A 16,340-nucleotide genomic window follows, 5' to 3' on the forward strand; every position below is an offset into this window, starting at 1 on the left:
TTAAAAAAAAAATTCAGTAGTCCTTGTTTTTCTAAAGCTCTCCTATCTACTTTGATTTGACTTTAAAAAAAGTCTCACCTCTCAACTTCTCGCCTGGAAAATATTATTAAAAGCATGAATAATGCTTGAGTTAATTCTAAGTGCACTTCTAAAGATATTTATAGGTATATTATAATTTGAGTTAAATTTATCTACATTCTTATGTCAAGAACAGAAAAATGAATTACAATCATGTACTTTAATAGAGCATATCAGATTAAAAGTACATACCTATTCTCAAACTAGATACACTGTTATAATCACTTAACTGGTACGATTAAGCACTCATCTATTCCATTTGCTCATCTGCTGAGCTAGATTTATCTAACATATACATCAAAAAATGGATGTTTTAGTAAACTAGAGACTTTTTAAACTTCAAATAACCACAAACACTGAGCCCTTCCCATTAAATATTCACATGGATGATAAAAACAACTTTATTAGTATAATCTATAAGACCTAATGTGACATTTATAATTGCTGTGGTCGACCATTCATTCTAAGAGAGAAACTGCAATTTTAGTGGTCTTATAGTTAAATCATAATGATTCCTTAGAAATTCTGATTGAAACTACAAACAAGTGAAATTTCAAAAGCATATAAGTCAAGAGATATTAACAACTATTTAATATTTTTACTTATCAAATGGTGTTCAAATGTTAAATCCAGAAATAATTTTTACTATTAAGATATAAAACTGTTTCTAATAACTGAAAAGTTAACTGAATCATTCAAATAAAAATACTTATTCTCTATCAATAATAAGCCATTATCCAATCAACACCTACATTGATTTAAATGACACACTAAAATAAAATTATTAGCATAGAAAAATTTTATGACTTTTACCTTTGGCTTCTTTCCAAAGAGCCACAACTTGCCCTTGGGCTTTCCTACTGTGGTTTTGGAATCCATTTTCCCACTTTCCTGTTTGGATGCACTGATAGTCCCATCAGAAATGGTTCTATAAATATGCTGACTGTAATCTTCAAACGGAAAGTCTCCTGGAGGTTCAAATCCAGACTTGAAGGAGTCTACTACCATTTGAGAGTCCTACACATATGAAACATGTTTTTAAAACCACTTCATTTATTTTTAATACCATTAGCTTTTAAAACTTTACTCAAGAAAACAACAAAAATTTAAAGGAAACAATTCTATAATTATCATTAAAGGTTTAAAGTGAATAATTCCTGTGGATTAGTAATAAACCTTAAATATTTTAATCCCAATAAAAATACTAATTTATAATCAAATTAACACTTTATTAATTTGTAATATTCATGAATGTTTTTATTTCATAGCTTCAACACATTAAAATTCATCTGAGGACAAGTTAGCTGAAAAGAAAGATGTAACTGATAAAAGGAATACAGGAAAAGGTTATTCTCAAGTAGAAATTCTAAGAAGTTTCAAAGGAAAAGGGCTTTTTGCTTTACAGGTTATCTACAAAGAAGATGATCTTTGGAACAAGGGAAAGGGCATCTAATTGTGAAAGAGAGTAAGAGACAAATAGAGGGCTTTCATTCATCCAAAAAAGGAAAGGATAAACAAAATATCTTAAAGAGCTACTTGGGAATGTTAACTGAGCAACACAGAAAGAGCTCATGTATTAAATACAAAAAGCAACTTTAAAAACATAAAGTTCAGTATGATTTCCCTAAAACTTTAAAACTCACATAACCACTATATATTGTCTTTGGACATATCTACCACTATCCCAACGTTCTACTGACACCTTAAGCTCATTATTTTCAAACAGAATACTTTATCTCTACAAACTCCTCCTGACCCGACCCCTAACCACTTCTCTTTTATTGCCTATTTGTTAATTGTGCATTCTGCCTGTTGCTTCGTCAAAAGTTATCCGTAAGTCACACCTTAGTTTTGTCATTAATGCCACCCCTACCAATCACTTGCTAAAGAGTAAAGAAGAATGAGAAAGAAGGGACTTAACTATATTTGTAACCTGGCATCCAGCCATACTGAAATATAAAAGTGATCTCTGAATTCCCAATTAAAGAACCCAACAATACTTTTAGTTTTTTAAAAAGATTTATTAATTTATTTTGGGGCAGGGAGGGGGGGAAAGCAGGCGAGTGGGGGGGAGGGGCAGAGGAAGAGAATCTTTAAAGCAGATTCCCCACTGAGCCCGGAGCCAGTCCATGTCTCAATCCCAGGACCCCGAGATCATGACCAGAGCCCTGAGCCAGAAACCAAGAGCTGACAGTTAACCAATTGAGCCACCCAGGCACCCCAAATATCCTTTTATTTTTAAAATTTAAGTTAGAATTCTATGTGTTACAGGAAGAATGCTAATTAATATAATACCAACTTGCTACGAAGACTAAAATATGTGGTACATATTTGGTACTCCCCAAGCACTGGTTCTCTTCTCTTGTTCTTTCCTCATAACCTCAGTTTCTGCCAACCATCCTTTCTGGTCACTCGATCAACATTTACTGAGAAATGACCAGGTACAAGAGTCTTGCTAGACCTTAATCAAGATAGAATGTGACAAGATATACTTCCTCAAGGGGAGCAGGACTATGCTGTTCCTTCTACTCATAATGCCCTCCCTTCCTTTTTCCCATGGGCCATTATTCCATACACTACCCACACTTCAAGTGTCAACTCTTATATTAAAAGCAATTCTTACAGTAACACTAGATCTGTTTCTTTCTCTTAATTTTCACTAGAGTAAGAATATAATACTATTTGTAACCTACAGTATAACCTACATCATACTTCTGGAGTAGAACTGAAAATTTAGTGAGGAGAGGAGAAGGATTAGAACTCTTTTCTTTCAGGGGCACCTGGGTGGCTCAGTCATTAAGCGTCTGCCTTCAGCTCAGGGCGTGATCCCGGCGTTCTGGGATCGAGCCCCGCATCAGGCTCCTCCGCTGGGAGGCTGCTTCTTCCTCTTCTCCCCCCCCCCCCCCCCGCCTGTGTTCCCTCTCTCGCCGGATGTCTCTCTGTCAAATAAATACATAAAATCTTTAGAAAAACAAAAAAAAACTCTTTTCTTTCAGAACAACCAGAATTTTAGTGTTCAGAATGGTCTTTAAAACCCAAAGGAGTCCAATCTACGGCCAGACTTCTACAGAATATAATTTAGAATCAGCTACTCATCAATTACTTCACTCCTTTCCTAATTCATTTCCCCAACTCCAGCTGCATACCTAAACCAAATACATTTACTCAAATATAATTATACAGCACTTACTCTTCTTTCATCAACTGATTTTGCGGCGAGAATCATTCCTTCCAAACATTTTGAAATGATAGGAATAACTTTGCGTTCTGAGTCTGCAAATCCTCTGTAACACTCACTGAGTTTAATAGTCCTTCGTTCATCCATTTCTTGTAGTTGCTAATAATCAGAAAATTTTTTTAAAAGGGAATATTGAATTTTCTTTTCATGCTGAAGGAAACCCCCCCTCCAAATTAAGGATTCTACAGTAGTAGTTACACTGCTGTTAATACCTTTTCAGTGCTACAGACTTACAATACTTAAAACTTGAGACTTATTATATAACAAAAGAAAAAAAAATCCAGCCTTTCAGCACATCTTAAAACCGGGTGACACTGGTTTTCAAGTATTCTAAAGGCATCCCCTAACAGCTCCCTACCTCGTACCACCTCCACCTCTCATTCTTCAGTCAGAGCATTCGTCTATGTGTCCAGGAAAAGCTGCACTTGAAAAGAGACTTCTGATGCCTTTCCCCCCTTTTTAAGCAACTGGCCTACAGCATACATAAATCTGAGACTTCTAAGGCCTTACGTTAGTTCAGACTACTTTGGTAAGATCTGGCTGGGCTAAGGATCCACAGTTGACTGAATACCAACAAGTACTCAGACCTACCAGTCAGTCTACGCTCAGAGTGAAGTGTTAAAGGATTGGGGACACAAGATGAAAAACAGAAAGCCACATGGTGAAATGGTACATACAATGGAATCCCCACAATTCAAAAATTCACTGGCACATACCACTAAGAATTATGCTGAGACAAGTGAAGCCAGTAACTTACAGCATATTTGACACTTAATATTTACCCACACTACTAAGCCTTTTCTTCTCCTAGGAAGCAGCTACACTGCTCCAATCCCCAAACTCCCATAGCCTTCATACCAGTTTTTCCTCTCTAATTACTTCCCGAAGCCTGTGTGTTTATTACACCCACATTTTCACCAAGGAACTACTCCCAGCATTACAAAATGGCAAGACTGTTCCATAGCAAGGTCCAAACAAAAGGATCAAGCCCCAAAACACAGAAAGTGATTGATCTCCAACTTAAGGTCTCCCTAAAACATGAAGGCTTAGCTGGAGAGCCTAGGAAAGCACCCAGAGTGAGGACTGGCAGGCTAGATACTCTGGATTAAATGACTGGAATATGATACCCACTCTAGGCCACCACCTCTAACTATGCTACCTTTGTACTGCTAATTTGCTTAAAAAGAAAAAGAAAATATATTTGGGCTCACAGCTCTTTCCATATAAGCTCTGCTCTCCCAGACACTACTTTCAACACTGTTTCACTTAATCCCTTTTCTCTAATTTCTCGTCTTTCTAGAGTAAGCAGTAACAAAACTTAACCCTCATATAAATTCTAGGTCTTTGTCTCAGGCTGTTTGGCAACTGCTTATCATCAAGTGATAATGGACGGGATCTGTAAGCAAACTTATGGCCTGAATTACATTTATGGTCTGGCAGCTAGGAAGACAAGCAGGCAAAAACCAGGCTAGCAAATACATTTCATAAAATTTATTTCCGCCACGTGGAGTAATGCCAATGATTCTGGTATAGTGTCAAAAAGCTACATCCCAATTCCTGTCAAGCAGATTACAATGTACAATTCCAGTGAATTCCCCACTATGTCCTAATGCTCAGCGATATGGTATTAAACTTTATCTAGAAAATGTCATTGTTTTAGTGGACTGTTTATTATACTACTAATAATAAATCTATAGAAAAATTTGTGATTTCAAAGTTAGGAAAAATTTACTTTTCAAATCTATAATCATAAAGGAAGTTCAAATCACCAATCCTGATGACTAGTAAATCTAGAAACATCCTGGTTGATTCCTGAAATTTAATTTTACATTTAAAGAACAGCTCTTCCAACTCTAAAACTACATGAATTTCGTTTATCTAAACTTTACCTTGTAAATCTGAGGAATCACTACGTAGAAATGTTTGTGTTGTTCTCCATTAAAGTTCTGTAACTGTGCTGCATATTCATTTTTATTTTCATCAGCCATATGTGTACGCAGATTCAACTGCTGTTTGGCCTAGAGACAAATTGGTCCAAATCATTACCAACAAAAATAACGAAAAAATTAAAGCTAATTCACTTTTCTAAAAGTTGCACTAAAACTAGACTTTTTCTAACTACTAATATAATTTAAAATTTAAGGAGATGTTTGCAGGTCTTCCGGCCAGAGCACTCTCCTTTGCAACGACCCTTTCTCTTACTGCAATAGTCTTTCCCCTTGCAATAATCTGTTCAAATAAAGTTTCTCCTTACCAAATCCGGATTTAAAAAAAAAAATAAATGACATTATGGCTTGACTTGGAACAGGATGCTCTTAATCAGAAGGGGAAAACAGTACAGAAATATTTTAGACAGTTAAAAGTTAGCAGTGAAACATTCCTTTAAACACAATCCAGTTATATCCAACTAGAACCACAGTGAAACCAAATAATGATAAAAACTTCAATTTTGGATAAGGTAATACTCAACAATGATTTCCACCTCTATACAAAACCAGAGGTACTTTAAGAAATGTTTATTCAGAATACAGCTCTGCTCATCTCAAGCTCTTAAAGAAATGCTTTTTGAATGCGTCAGGTTAGCATCATCTACATTGATAAGAATGTTAGAATACAAACAACATAAAATCATTCTAGATTTAATGAAAGGGGATCTAAATAAATTTCTCAATTGTTCTAAAGTAATAAGAAAAAAACAAAGTAAGAATTGAACCCAATTTTTCAGTGTTCCAAGGAATAAATCATGTCATACGACAGTGCTTTGGAAATTATAAAGCACACTGTGAATAAACTTCATTATTTTAATTCCATTTTCTGCAAATGTATCTTTAATCTTCTAACAGTAGGTCCACAAGTTAGTTATTCTGAACTCGGAAACAAACTGACCAATGGAAATACACGGTAGCCAAGATACCAAATAAGCTCACAAAAATGCATTTAATCCACAGTGTACTTAAAGATTACAATACTTAAGTACTACGGAAACTAAACACCACAGCCCAAAGTATTTCTATAGAAAAATACATTTGAAGTTCCAACCTGGGACCTTAAGTACACTTTCATTTACCTCTTCCCCCTTTCTCTCTGCTCCCACAAACCATTATGGAATACAGTATTCCAAATTATTCCCTACCCACAATGGTTGTCAGGAGAAACCGCTTCTTTTCTAAAGTCAATGGCTGTGATTCCCAAAGCCTAGGGCAAAGGTTCTGGCAGGGTATGTAGGAGAATAAGGCTAGAAAAGCTAATACAATTGAAGCCTCCTCTGGCATACTGTGGGCTTCATACTAATTGCCTTCTCTCTCTCTTTAATATTGCATTAAAAATCTTTTATATTTTTAATTGTGATACAATACATGTAACATAAAACTGACCATCTTAATCATTTCTAAGTGTACAGTTCAGGAGTGTTATGCTACACTCACGCTGTGCAACTGCCTGCCTTTTCTTAGAGAAGATCAGTAACTGGCTTGCTCCCTCTTCACTTTTTTTTTTTTTTAAACTTTTATCAGTAGTTGCTCAATTGAAACTATGTTCCCTTCCCTCCCTGGTCACTTACAACAGAACTCCTCTACTCTATAGTTCCTAAAGCAAATCCTCAAAGTTTTCCAAATTTTCTAATAAGTAAGGGGATTGCAAACAAATGAGCATAAAAAGGAAACTATAAACATTAAAATTCTTAAGTTAGGTCAAACTATTAAACATGTTATATCTGAATTTCAAAATGTCTAATTAGTCTCTAAAGGTACCTTTACAGACAAAATAAAAAACTAAGTTAAATGAGAGTCCAGTTAAAGAGTTCCTTAACTTGTCTGGCACATAAACTATGTAATTCAATGTTTGGTCAAAGGAGTTCTTAAGGAACCAGTGTAAACCAGCAAGGATGTCTCCCATGTATAAAAGTGCTGTTCCAACTGTTGTGGTCCAAATTTTTATCAAATAACGATAACACATTATGAGCATGATAGGATGCTAGGGAGGAAATGAATATATGGATGATCAAAATCAGGATCCAAAAATCTTAACAGCAGAGTTAAGTCTAATAATCGATACAGATGTACATATGCATTTAAAATACCAACAGTACAGGTTCTGAGACACATGTTCTCAACCACACCATACGTGAAAAAAACAATAGGTTAACCATAAACTCAAGGGGAGTCCATCCAAACAATATGGTTGCCCACAAAGTCAATATACATTCAGGCCATAATTAACATAAATTTGGTGTTCAATACAAGGGAGGTAATCAAACTCAGGACCGATAAGACCATACCTGGATTATTACATCCAATTGGAAGTAACATAATTTATGTGGGATTATTGACAAATTAACAGATATCCAAAGGAAAATAGTTATAATGAAAGGTAACTTGAAGCTATTTCCTACATAGAGTAGTTAAAGAAACACAATGGTTTATCTAAGAGTAGAGTATTTGCTACAAATATCTAGAAAGTTATTATGAGGAAATACAGATTTGATACTTTTCTGGTACCTCAAAGAAATTAAACAGAGGATGAATGGGATCAATATAAGGAAATGCTTGGGGGGGGGGGAAGAACTGCCTTAAGACTGCGTATTTCCAACGAGACAGAACTTACTATCATTAGAGGTTTAAAGTCATTAAAAATCAGGTAGAAAAAAATAAAAGCTTCATGAGTTATACCAGAAGGGCTTTTTGGTAATTGTAAAATCTGGATTTTATGTAATTTTATAGCTTTTAAGTAGTGAAAATGGAATGCAGAAAATAAATTACTCCTCCCTTCCTTTTTACTTTTTTCTTGTTCAAATCCTATAGAGAATTATAAAACCCTAAATTGAAAATATACAAACGGTGGGCCATTGTATATATAAAAATGTGGAGTAAGGTTCACCTGTATTTCAAAATCCCAACATTTCAGCTCTATCACTATGTCAAATGCTCTAAGATAAAGAGCATACAGCAGGGGAGAAGGAAAAGCTAAGCAGTAGCAGTTACAGGGCTGATCCTACAAAAAGTTATGTTACAGAACATCTGACCCAGATCAGTTAGTGGCAAGACAGCGCAGTTTCCCAAAATGAATGAATGAATGAAACAAACAAATAGCTAACATCACACCCCTCTGACACTTTGATCTTGTTTTGCCCTGTGTCAAGTTGGGGAAGCACGCTACCCAACTCCCATTTGCACACCCCATCAACTTACCTTAGACTTTCTATTCTGTTTTGGAATAGGACAGAAACTCATTCTCAATAGGAACCATGTCTTTTCTATGCATTCTGAATGCAGTTAAGACATTATAATAAAATAAAGTAACACATATTAACTATTCTCTCAGACTAACTTGTGATTTTAAGTACACAAATATTTGTATACCTTAGATTTAGACATAGTTTTTCTCTTGGGGAAACTACCAATACAAATATTGTAACTACCCTCCATACCCAAGTAATGATATGTCAATATCAAAGTCAGTTTGGATTATTTCTTACCTTTTCAACATCTGCCTTGGTTGCATTAGTATCATTATCCAATCTTTCGTAACTCTGTTGTGCCTTTTCTGCCTCTCTACATTCTCTTTCAAATTTCTTTTTACTCTGTTTAAAAAATTAAAATATCACAGAGAAATAAAATTATCTCATTAAAAAATAAATTTAAAATTCTGCCACTACTGTATAGAATTACACACTAAATATTTTTTTTCTAAATTAGAAAAGAGGGGCGCCTGGGTGGCTCAGTCGTTAAGCATCTGCCTTCGGCTCTGGGTGTGATGCTGGCGTTCTGGGATCGAGCCCCACATCAAGCTCCTCTGCTGGGAGCCTGCTTCTTCCTCTCCCAATCCCCCTGGCTTGTCTCTCTCTCACTGGCTGTCTCTGTGTCAAATAAATAAATAAAACCTTTAAAAATAAATAAATAAAGTAGAAAAGAATGTGTTACAATCAATCCACATGACTTAAATATCAAACATTATAGATTGTGAATGAAAAAATCATAGGCAAGACTGAGTTAATATTTATAATATACCTCATCATTTGCTAATAAGAAAAAAAATCACATGTATTTTGTAATTTTTTATTATAAGTTCACCTTCAGCAGGACTTTTTTGGTTTGTTTGATGTTTTGTGTTTGGTTTTGTAGGTTTGTTTGGTTCGTTGGTTTTGGTGTTTGCTTGTTTTCATTTTTTGTGGTGGAGTGTGGAAATGTCCCTTCAAAGTGGCTTCATATTGTTTCTTCCAGGTGTCCCAGGAATACCTTTACCCCAGAACCAGGCCTTAAAATTTTTACTTAGTTCAAATTACTATGACTTTGTAAAAGCTATCCACAACAGAGCCATGCAATATGTACCATTATCTCCTTTCTGGCATACTTCTTTTTTTTTATTCCTGGACTTAATTTCTTTTTTTACCTTTGCTTAGTTTTCAGCATATTTTTTTCTAATTCAACCCAGTGTGCACCGTTCTTTAAAAATTTCTCCTCAGTTAATTCAAACATATTCAGAATTCTATCCATTTTATTTTCTTAATGAAATCTCTTCCAAAGGCTTTGACCTACTGAAATTTGGACTGCTTATACAAACTAGACCTATTGCATAGCTGTGTCCTTAAAAATTCCCTTCATCATCATTGCAGAGATTCTTTTCACCTTCCCTTTGATTTGAATCTCTTATTTCCCAATTCCACACTTTCCCCTTTCTTGGTTCATTTCCTTATTTTGCTAGAACGCATTCAGCAATAGCTTCCTAAAAGGTTTGCAGGAGATAACTATTCACATCTCCATGGCTGAAAATACCTTTACCATCACTTTTAACTGAAAAAATTTGGCTGGGTAAGATGCTGCTGGAAATTGTCTTCCTTCAGAAATGTAAAAGTACTAGCTAATCCACTATCTTCTGGCTTCCTGATCCCATTCTGATTCTTGATCCTTTGCATAAAACATGTTTGTTTTGTTTTCCTCTCTGGAGGCTGGTAGGGATCTTCTCTCTCTCTCCTAACTGTTCTGAAATTTCATGCAGATTGTCTTGCTGTGCAAGACAATCCACTGTGCTGAGCACCTAGAAAATCCTTTCCATCTGGAAACTCATGTCTTTCTGTTCTGGGAAAATTTTCTTGAATAATTTTTGTCCATTTTCAATGTTTTCTCTTTTTCAGAATGCTTATTATTTTGAAAATGAACCTACAGGACGAACCCTCTACTTTTCTCGTATTTTCAATTTCTACCGTTCTGCTCTACTTTGAGAGATTTCTTCAATTTTATTTTTTCTAGTGAGTTTTTCATTTCTGCTATCCTAAAGTTCTTGTTTTTTTGTGTGTTCCTTCTTCGACAGCCTCTTATTCCTATTTCACAGACGTAGTATCTGCTCTATTCCCTTTCAGAATATTAATAGTGTTGCAAATGTTTTGCTTGTTTTTGATCTTTCAGTCACTGTCTCTTCAAAGCTGCTTCCACACACACACACACCCCATATTAGTTTTGGTCTTTAGTATTTACATTAGTTGTTTTCTCTATATGTTTGGGGATCCTTGCCTATCTGTTCTAATTTTAAAAGCCAACTGAAAGTTCTGCAGGTGGGACTTGTGGATTATTGTCTCTTCCTCTAGGGTAATATGGCCAGTCAGTTTCCTTGGAGAAACCCTACTATTGTTATCTATAAGTCTTTTCTCTCAAGCTAGTTACTAGATTTCCCAGAGGAGACTCCTCAATTCCTTACCTGAAAAAAAATATCCCTTGCTACCTGTATTCCGAGAATCACTCAGAAGAAAGCAGAGGATGTCAACATTTTCTATACAACCAACCCCCTTATTAGAACAAGTTAGATGTCAACTTTTTATCTTGGGGATTACAAAACTATATGTGGGACAAATTTGGGTTCCAAACCTCGTAATTACAAGGTCAAGGTTTAAATGTTCCACAATTTTTTTCTCGCCTTTGACCTTCAGATAGAGACAAGTTTCTTTGCTGTCTCCCTTGACCAGTGGGCAGAGTTCTTACAGTCCATCTTTTACTAAAGGGTTAGTCCTTTGAAGGTTCAAAAGTTTATACAGGGGTTTCAGTTCCAACTCGCTACAACATATAGAGCTAAAACATCATCTCTGTCCCTCTATATTACAACTTAAGCCCTTAGCAAGGTCCAATAAACCACCACACTCCAATATCTCTGCCTTCATTCTTCAAATGCTACTATATCAGCTCATACACCTACTGCTCTGGCTTCTAGTTTACCCTTAGTTTCTAGCAGTTACAGATCTCCCTTTCTCTCAGCTCTAAGAACTTAAAATACAATAAAAAATATTTTAGCTATTATATCTAAGTATTTGTAGCCAAGAGGTTTCTGAGTTAGCTCAGATTGTCATATAGCTAGAACCAGACACACCCTCACAATTTACATCAAATAAATGTGCTCGGAAAATTTTATAAAATTATTTAAATGTACTATTTTGATTAGTATAAAACATCAAATGAGATGTACAATTTATTCAAAGCACATAAATTGAATGCACATAATATTCAGAATGTCACTTTCCTATTAAGACTAAATTTCCACATTAAAAATAAACTTCCACATTTACTTCTCTGAAACAGTTCAGAGTGGTGTTTTCAAACTGAGTAGCTACAGGCTACTAATTTTGTTGCAATGTGGAGCTACTATATAAAAAAGTACTTCTATATTATGTACCTTATTATTTGTGGGAAAAAAAACTATTAATTTCAGAACAACAGCAGAAGAATCACTAGTACAATATTAAAAATACTACTAGTACAGTGGTATCAAAAATACTCCTTCCCTGAAAGATATCACTATACAATACAGGAATATACTCCAGAGAAGACTCTCCTTCCTTTATCCTTTGCGCGACAGACTAATCAACAGCCACTTCTACTCCCCCACCCCTTCTTAGAAGAGCCCACCTCCCAGTGTAAAGGCTGAAAATAGCTGATACTTGCTTTACCAGCCTCCCCACAGCTGCAGCATGGTCAAGTAATCTAATCCTGTCAAAGGCACCCATTAGGAAGTCTGCTGGGGATTTTCTGAAAGTTTTCCCTCCCTGATAAAAAGGAACAGTTAGAAGAGAAATGCCCTCTTTTTCCTGCTTCTGCAGGCAGCTGAATGAGGATGTGGTGCGTGGCAGCTTAAGCTGACTGTTGACCATAAGGGGACAAGCCTGAGGAAAAAAGCCAACATGGTCAAGACGTAAAAAGTGGACAGAGAAAGCAGAAGCAGCTTTAGTGACATCACTGAGCTACTGACCAACTCTGAAACTGCTCCATTTCTGTGCTCTGTTCTCATAAATCTGCACGCTCTGTTACCTGAGCCGCCTGACAGACCTGGCATCTTTGATACTTCTATCTTGGTAATCTCTCACCATTCCTTCAACATCTTCTTTGCAGGCTACTCTATTTTGCCCTCATCTTAAATGCCAGTGTGGCCTATTTTCATTATCCTGGCAACCCCAGGATAACTGTCTTTTTAAACTGTTTTCCTCAATTTTTAATACTCCGTCACTAATTCAGCCTGTCTCTCCCACTTCTTTAAATCTTTCAATTATTTAAAAAATGTTAGGAATTTTGCAATTTCATTTTCTTGATTAAACAGGAAGATACAGAACTAAGAAACAGGATCCTGCCCATATTTCTACATATTCCACAAAAAGTTATATTTATCTGTCTCTCTCACTAGACTGCAGGCTCCACAAAAACAAGGACTATGTCATTGTTCACTTTTTTTTTTTCACTGTTCACTTTCATACCAGGACTTAGTATATGTTAAGGATGCCTTCAATAAACATGAGGTGAGCTGAACTCACCTTTAATGGTATTGTTAATGCCTTAAAGAAATCATTCCCATATTTTTTTTCGATGCTTCTTTCTTACGACCCCTCTAACTTCTGCTTAGTAACTACCAACCGTTCTAAAGGCAAGTCAGCACATATTAACAGGAATAATTTGTGGCAACACAAGTTTTTAAAGGGACAAATGACTCACGAGTGTAGGAGTCTGTTATTATGTGTAAATGAAAACACACACACACATACACACTCATTAGGTGGCAGATACTAAGAATGCTAGTTGAGGTAATTTAAAATTTAATAAATGTAAACACTCCCTAAAAGTCTTGTTAAAACCAATTAGAATGAAAATGAAAACTCCCCTAAAAGTCTTATTAAAACCAATTAGAATGAAAATGAAAACAAAAATGAAAGAGACTATTAATATAATTCTCAATCAGCACTAGTGCCTAGAATCTTATATCAATGACATTTATATAGCAGAATTTTATTCTTAGAATATGTAATTTTAAGCTCTGAATATGTGATTTTAAAAAAAGAAAAAAAGGCCAAAACACATATATACATGAGGTTTTTTAATTTCAAACTTAAAAGTTCTTTTCCCAAACTAAATTAATTTAACACAAACTAAATTAATTTAACATGGAAAAACTCCCTTTAGCATAATTTTCAAGGAATACAGTGTCCATAATAAAAATATACAAGTAAAAGAGTAAAGAGTAAGCTGCTTGCTAACCTGAGAGTTCGGAAAGAATATATTTTTTTAAGATTTTATTCATGTATTAGAGAGAGAGCAAGCCTGTGAGAGTAGGGAAGGGCAGGAGGGAGGCGGAGGGAGGGGGAGAAAGAATCTGAAGAAGACTCTGCGCTCAGTGGGGAGCCCGACACAGCCGAAATCTCACAACCTGAGCCGAAACCAAGAGTTGGACACTCACAACTGAGCCACCCTGGTGCCCCCAGAAAGAATATTAATCTTATACTACAGAATATCATTTGGTAGAGGATTTTAAGGAAAGCAGACAACAATGTTCCATGCAGACATCTTGTTTTTCAAATGACTGTATGCCAGAATATTTAAGAGAAAGCACATTAGCAAACACCCATGGAAGTTTGGGGGTTTCTTTTGAAGATTTTTTTATTTAAGAGAGAGAAAGAGCAGGGGAAGGGCAAAGGAAGAGGGAGAGAAATTCTCAAGCAGGCTCCCCGCTCAGCTCGATCCCAGGACCCTGAGATCACAACCTGAGCTGAAATTAAGAGTCAGCCACTCAACCAACTGAGCCACCCACACGCCCTTACCCTTGGAAAGTTTTTATAGTAAATCATTATACTTTTATAATTTTACCTATAAATAAATACTTCCAAGTATTTTCTTTCCTACAATTTGAATAGTCTATGACCAGGAGCCTAGTATTAGGAACATGTATGTTATTACAGAATCACTGAACTGGAAGAAACATTTCATATAATCTAGTCCACTGTCTTCATTTTTCATATGCTAAAGATGAAATCTGGAGAAATCACAAAACGGCAGAACAAGAATCTAGGTCCTCTCAGTCTCTGTCAAATGGTCTTCTGACATACATCACTATTAATATTCCCATCACCTCTACCCTCTATCAATATTTTATAGTAATTATTGCAAAATCAAAAAGTATATTCCTAAACTTTGAGAGTTATCTGAAGATTATGGAGTTGGTACAAGTAAAAAGCCATATGGGAAAAAAAAAAAAGAAAGAAAAATGACAAAATGATCTCATATTCTTTACACCAATGTGAATATGAATAAATATGAATAAATACACTGAGAAATATTAAACTCAAAAGATGTGAAGTACAGGAGAATTTGGGGCTAAAGTAGTCTACAAAACTTTGTAAGCATGAAAACACTGTAACTCACATTATCCATCTGTTTCCAGCACATGTCAAGGTATTGTTGAGCTTTCCGTCCCTCCTGAAGATGCTGAAGATCATAACCAAAAAACAAATAAAACAAACAAAAAATTACATTTAAATACTAAAAGTCTAAAAACCCCCAAAAAACCTTTATTTTTCATTTTATTTTTCAAGGTACTATTATAAAACTTTATCAAGACTTATGAAGAGACTATAAAACTCTATAAAATGCATTTAGTATGTATTATCTGAATACTTTATATCCTTTAAGAAGATATAATCTCTAGAAAAATACTTGACTGCCTTGAATAGGGGCTGACAAATGTCTTCTATAAAGGGTCAGATAAATACCTTACGTTTTGCAAGCCATGTGGTCTTGGTTACAAATATTCAACTTTGCTGATATAATACAAAAGCAGCCACAGGAAATACATAAGTAAATGAGTGTGGGTCTGTTTCAATAAAACTTTAATTAAGTCACTGAAATGTGAATTTCAAACAATTTTCACATGCCATGAAATATTCTTTTAATTTTCTTTTCAACTATCCAAAATATACAAACCATCCTTAGCTCATGGGAACTAAGAAAAACAGGCAGTAAGCTAGATCTGGCCCACGCGCTGTAGGATACCAAAATCTTGGTCTTAAATCCAAAAGGATCAAAAATTAGCAAGAGTATCTTAAGAGAATTTTAGCTAAAAGAAACTGAAATAGAAAATCAGTTTATACTGTACATTACTTCAAACAGCAAAGTAATTATGTGAAAATATTTCATATACTATATAACTGGAGGAAAACAATAATTACCATTTTTCTTTCAGTTTTCAGATCATGAGCATATCTCATTAATTCACCATAAACTCTGTGCGCCATTTCTTCTGCTACTACTTCTCGCTGTCCTGCATAGTCATTTAACTCGTTAAGGATGTTAAAAAAGGCTATACACGAGGTAAACCTGACAAAAACATATTAAAAAATGGTGAAATTTATGTATTTTTTCTTTACAAATGTTTTCTGTGAGGTATGGATTGAGCCTGACACTTGACAAATTTTAACATACTCAACCTAACTCTCCGCTAGTAGCTCCAAATTAACTTTGTATGAAAAGAATACCACATTTAGCTCAAGATGTATATGGTTTGTATATCTTCAAGTAGTCTTAATTTATAAATAAAGAGATATACGGGGTCAAAAAATAGTAAGAATACTACCTGCAGGCTCTTTTGGCATACTGGAATCTCTTAAGTAGCCAACTGACTGGCCTGAGCTGGGGAATGAGCTTGGATTCCTAGGACTGGCAGCTGAACCTGTTGCAGAGATGACGTGCTTTGCTCTCGAGGACAGAACCTGCCAATCATACCACTC

At 35.3% G+C, this 16,340-nt stretch overlaps 1 protein-coding gene across 5 annotated transcripts in view; it reads right to left on the reverse strand.

Moving 5' to 3' along the window:
- Positions 1–16,340, reverse strand: part of FNBP1L (formin binding protein 1 like) — a 99,875-nt gene that overhangs the window by 18,097 nt on the left and 65,438 nt on the right. For 3 of the 5 annotated variants that reach the window (XM_026497592.4, XM_026497593.4, XM_026497591.4), the window contains exons 4-9: positions 15,783–15,930; positions 14,980–15,042; positions 8,790–8,894; positions 5,206–5,334; positions 3,269–3,415; positions 892–1,095 (exon numbers count right to left, since the gene is read on the reverse strand). In XM_026497592.4, the coding sequence (XP_026353377.1) occupies positions 892–1,095; positions 3,269–3,415; positions 5,206–5,334; positions 8,790–8,894; positions 14,980–15,042; positions 15,783–15,930 (796 nt within the window). The remainder of the gene's footprint in view (positions 1–891; positions 1,096–3,268; positions 3,416–5,205; positions 5,335–8,789; positions 8,895–14,979; positions 15,043–15,782; positions 15,931–16,340) is intronic. The other 2 variants (XM_048220688.2, XM_044383637.3) reach the window with 1 other exon arrangement.

The sequence above is a fragment of the Ursus arctos genome, unplaced genomic scaffold, assembly GCF_023065955.2.
Source record: "Ursus arctos isolate Adak ecotype North America unplaced genomic scaffold, UrsArc2.0 scaffold_12, whole genome shotgun sequence".
Lineage (NCBI taxonomy): Eukaryota > Metazoa > Chordata > Mammalia > Carnivora > Ursidae > Ursus > Ursus arctos.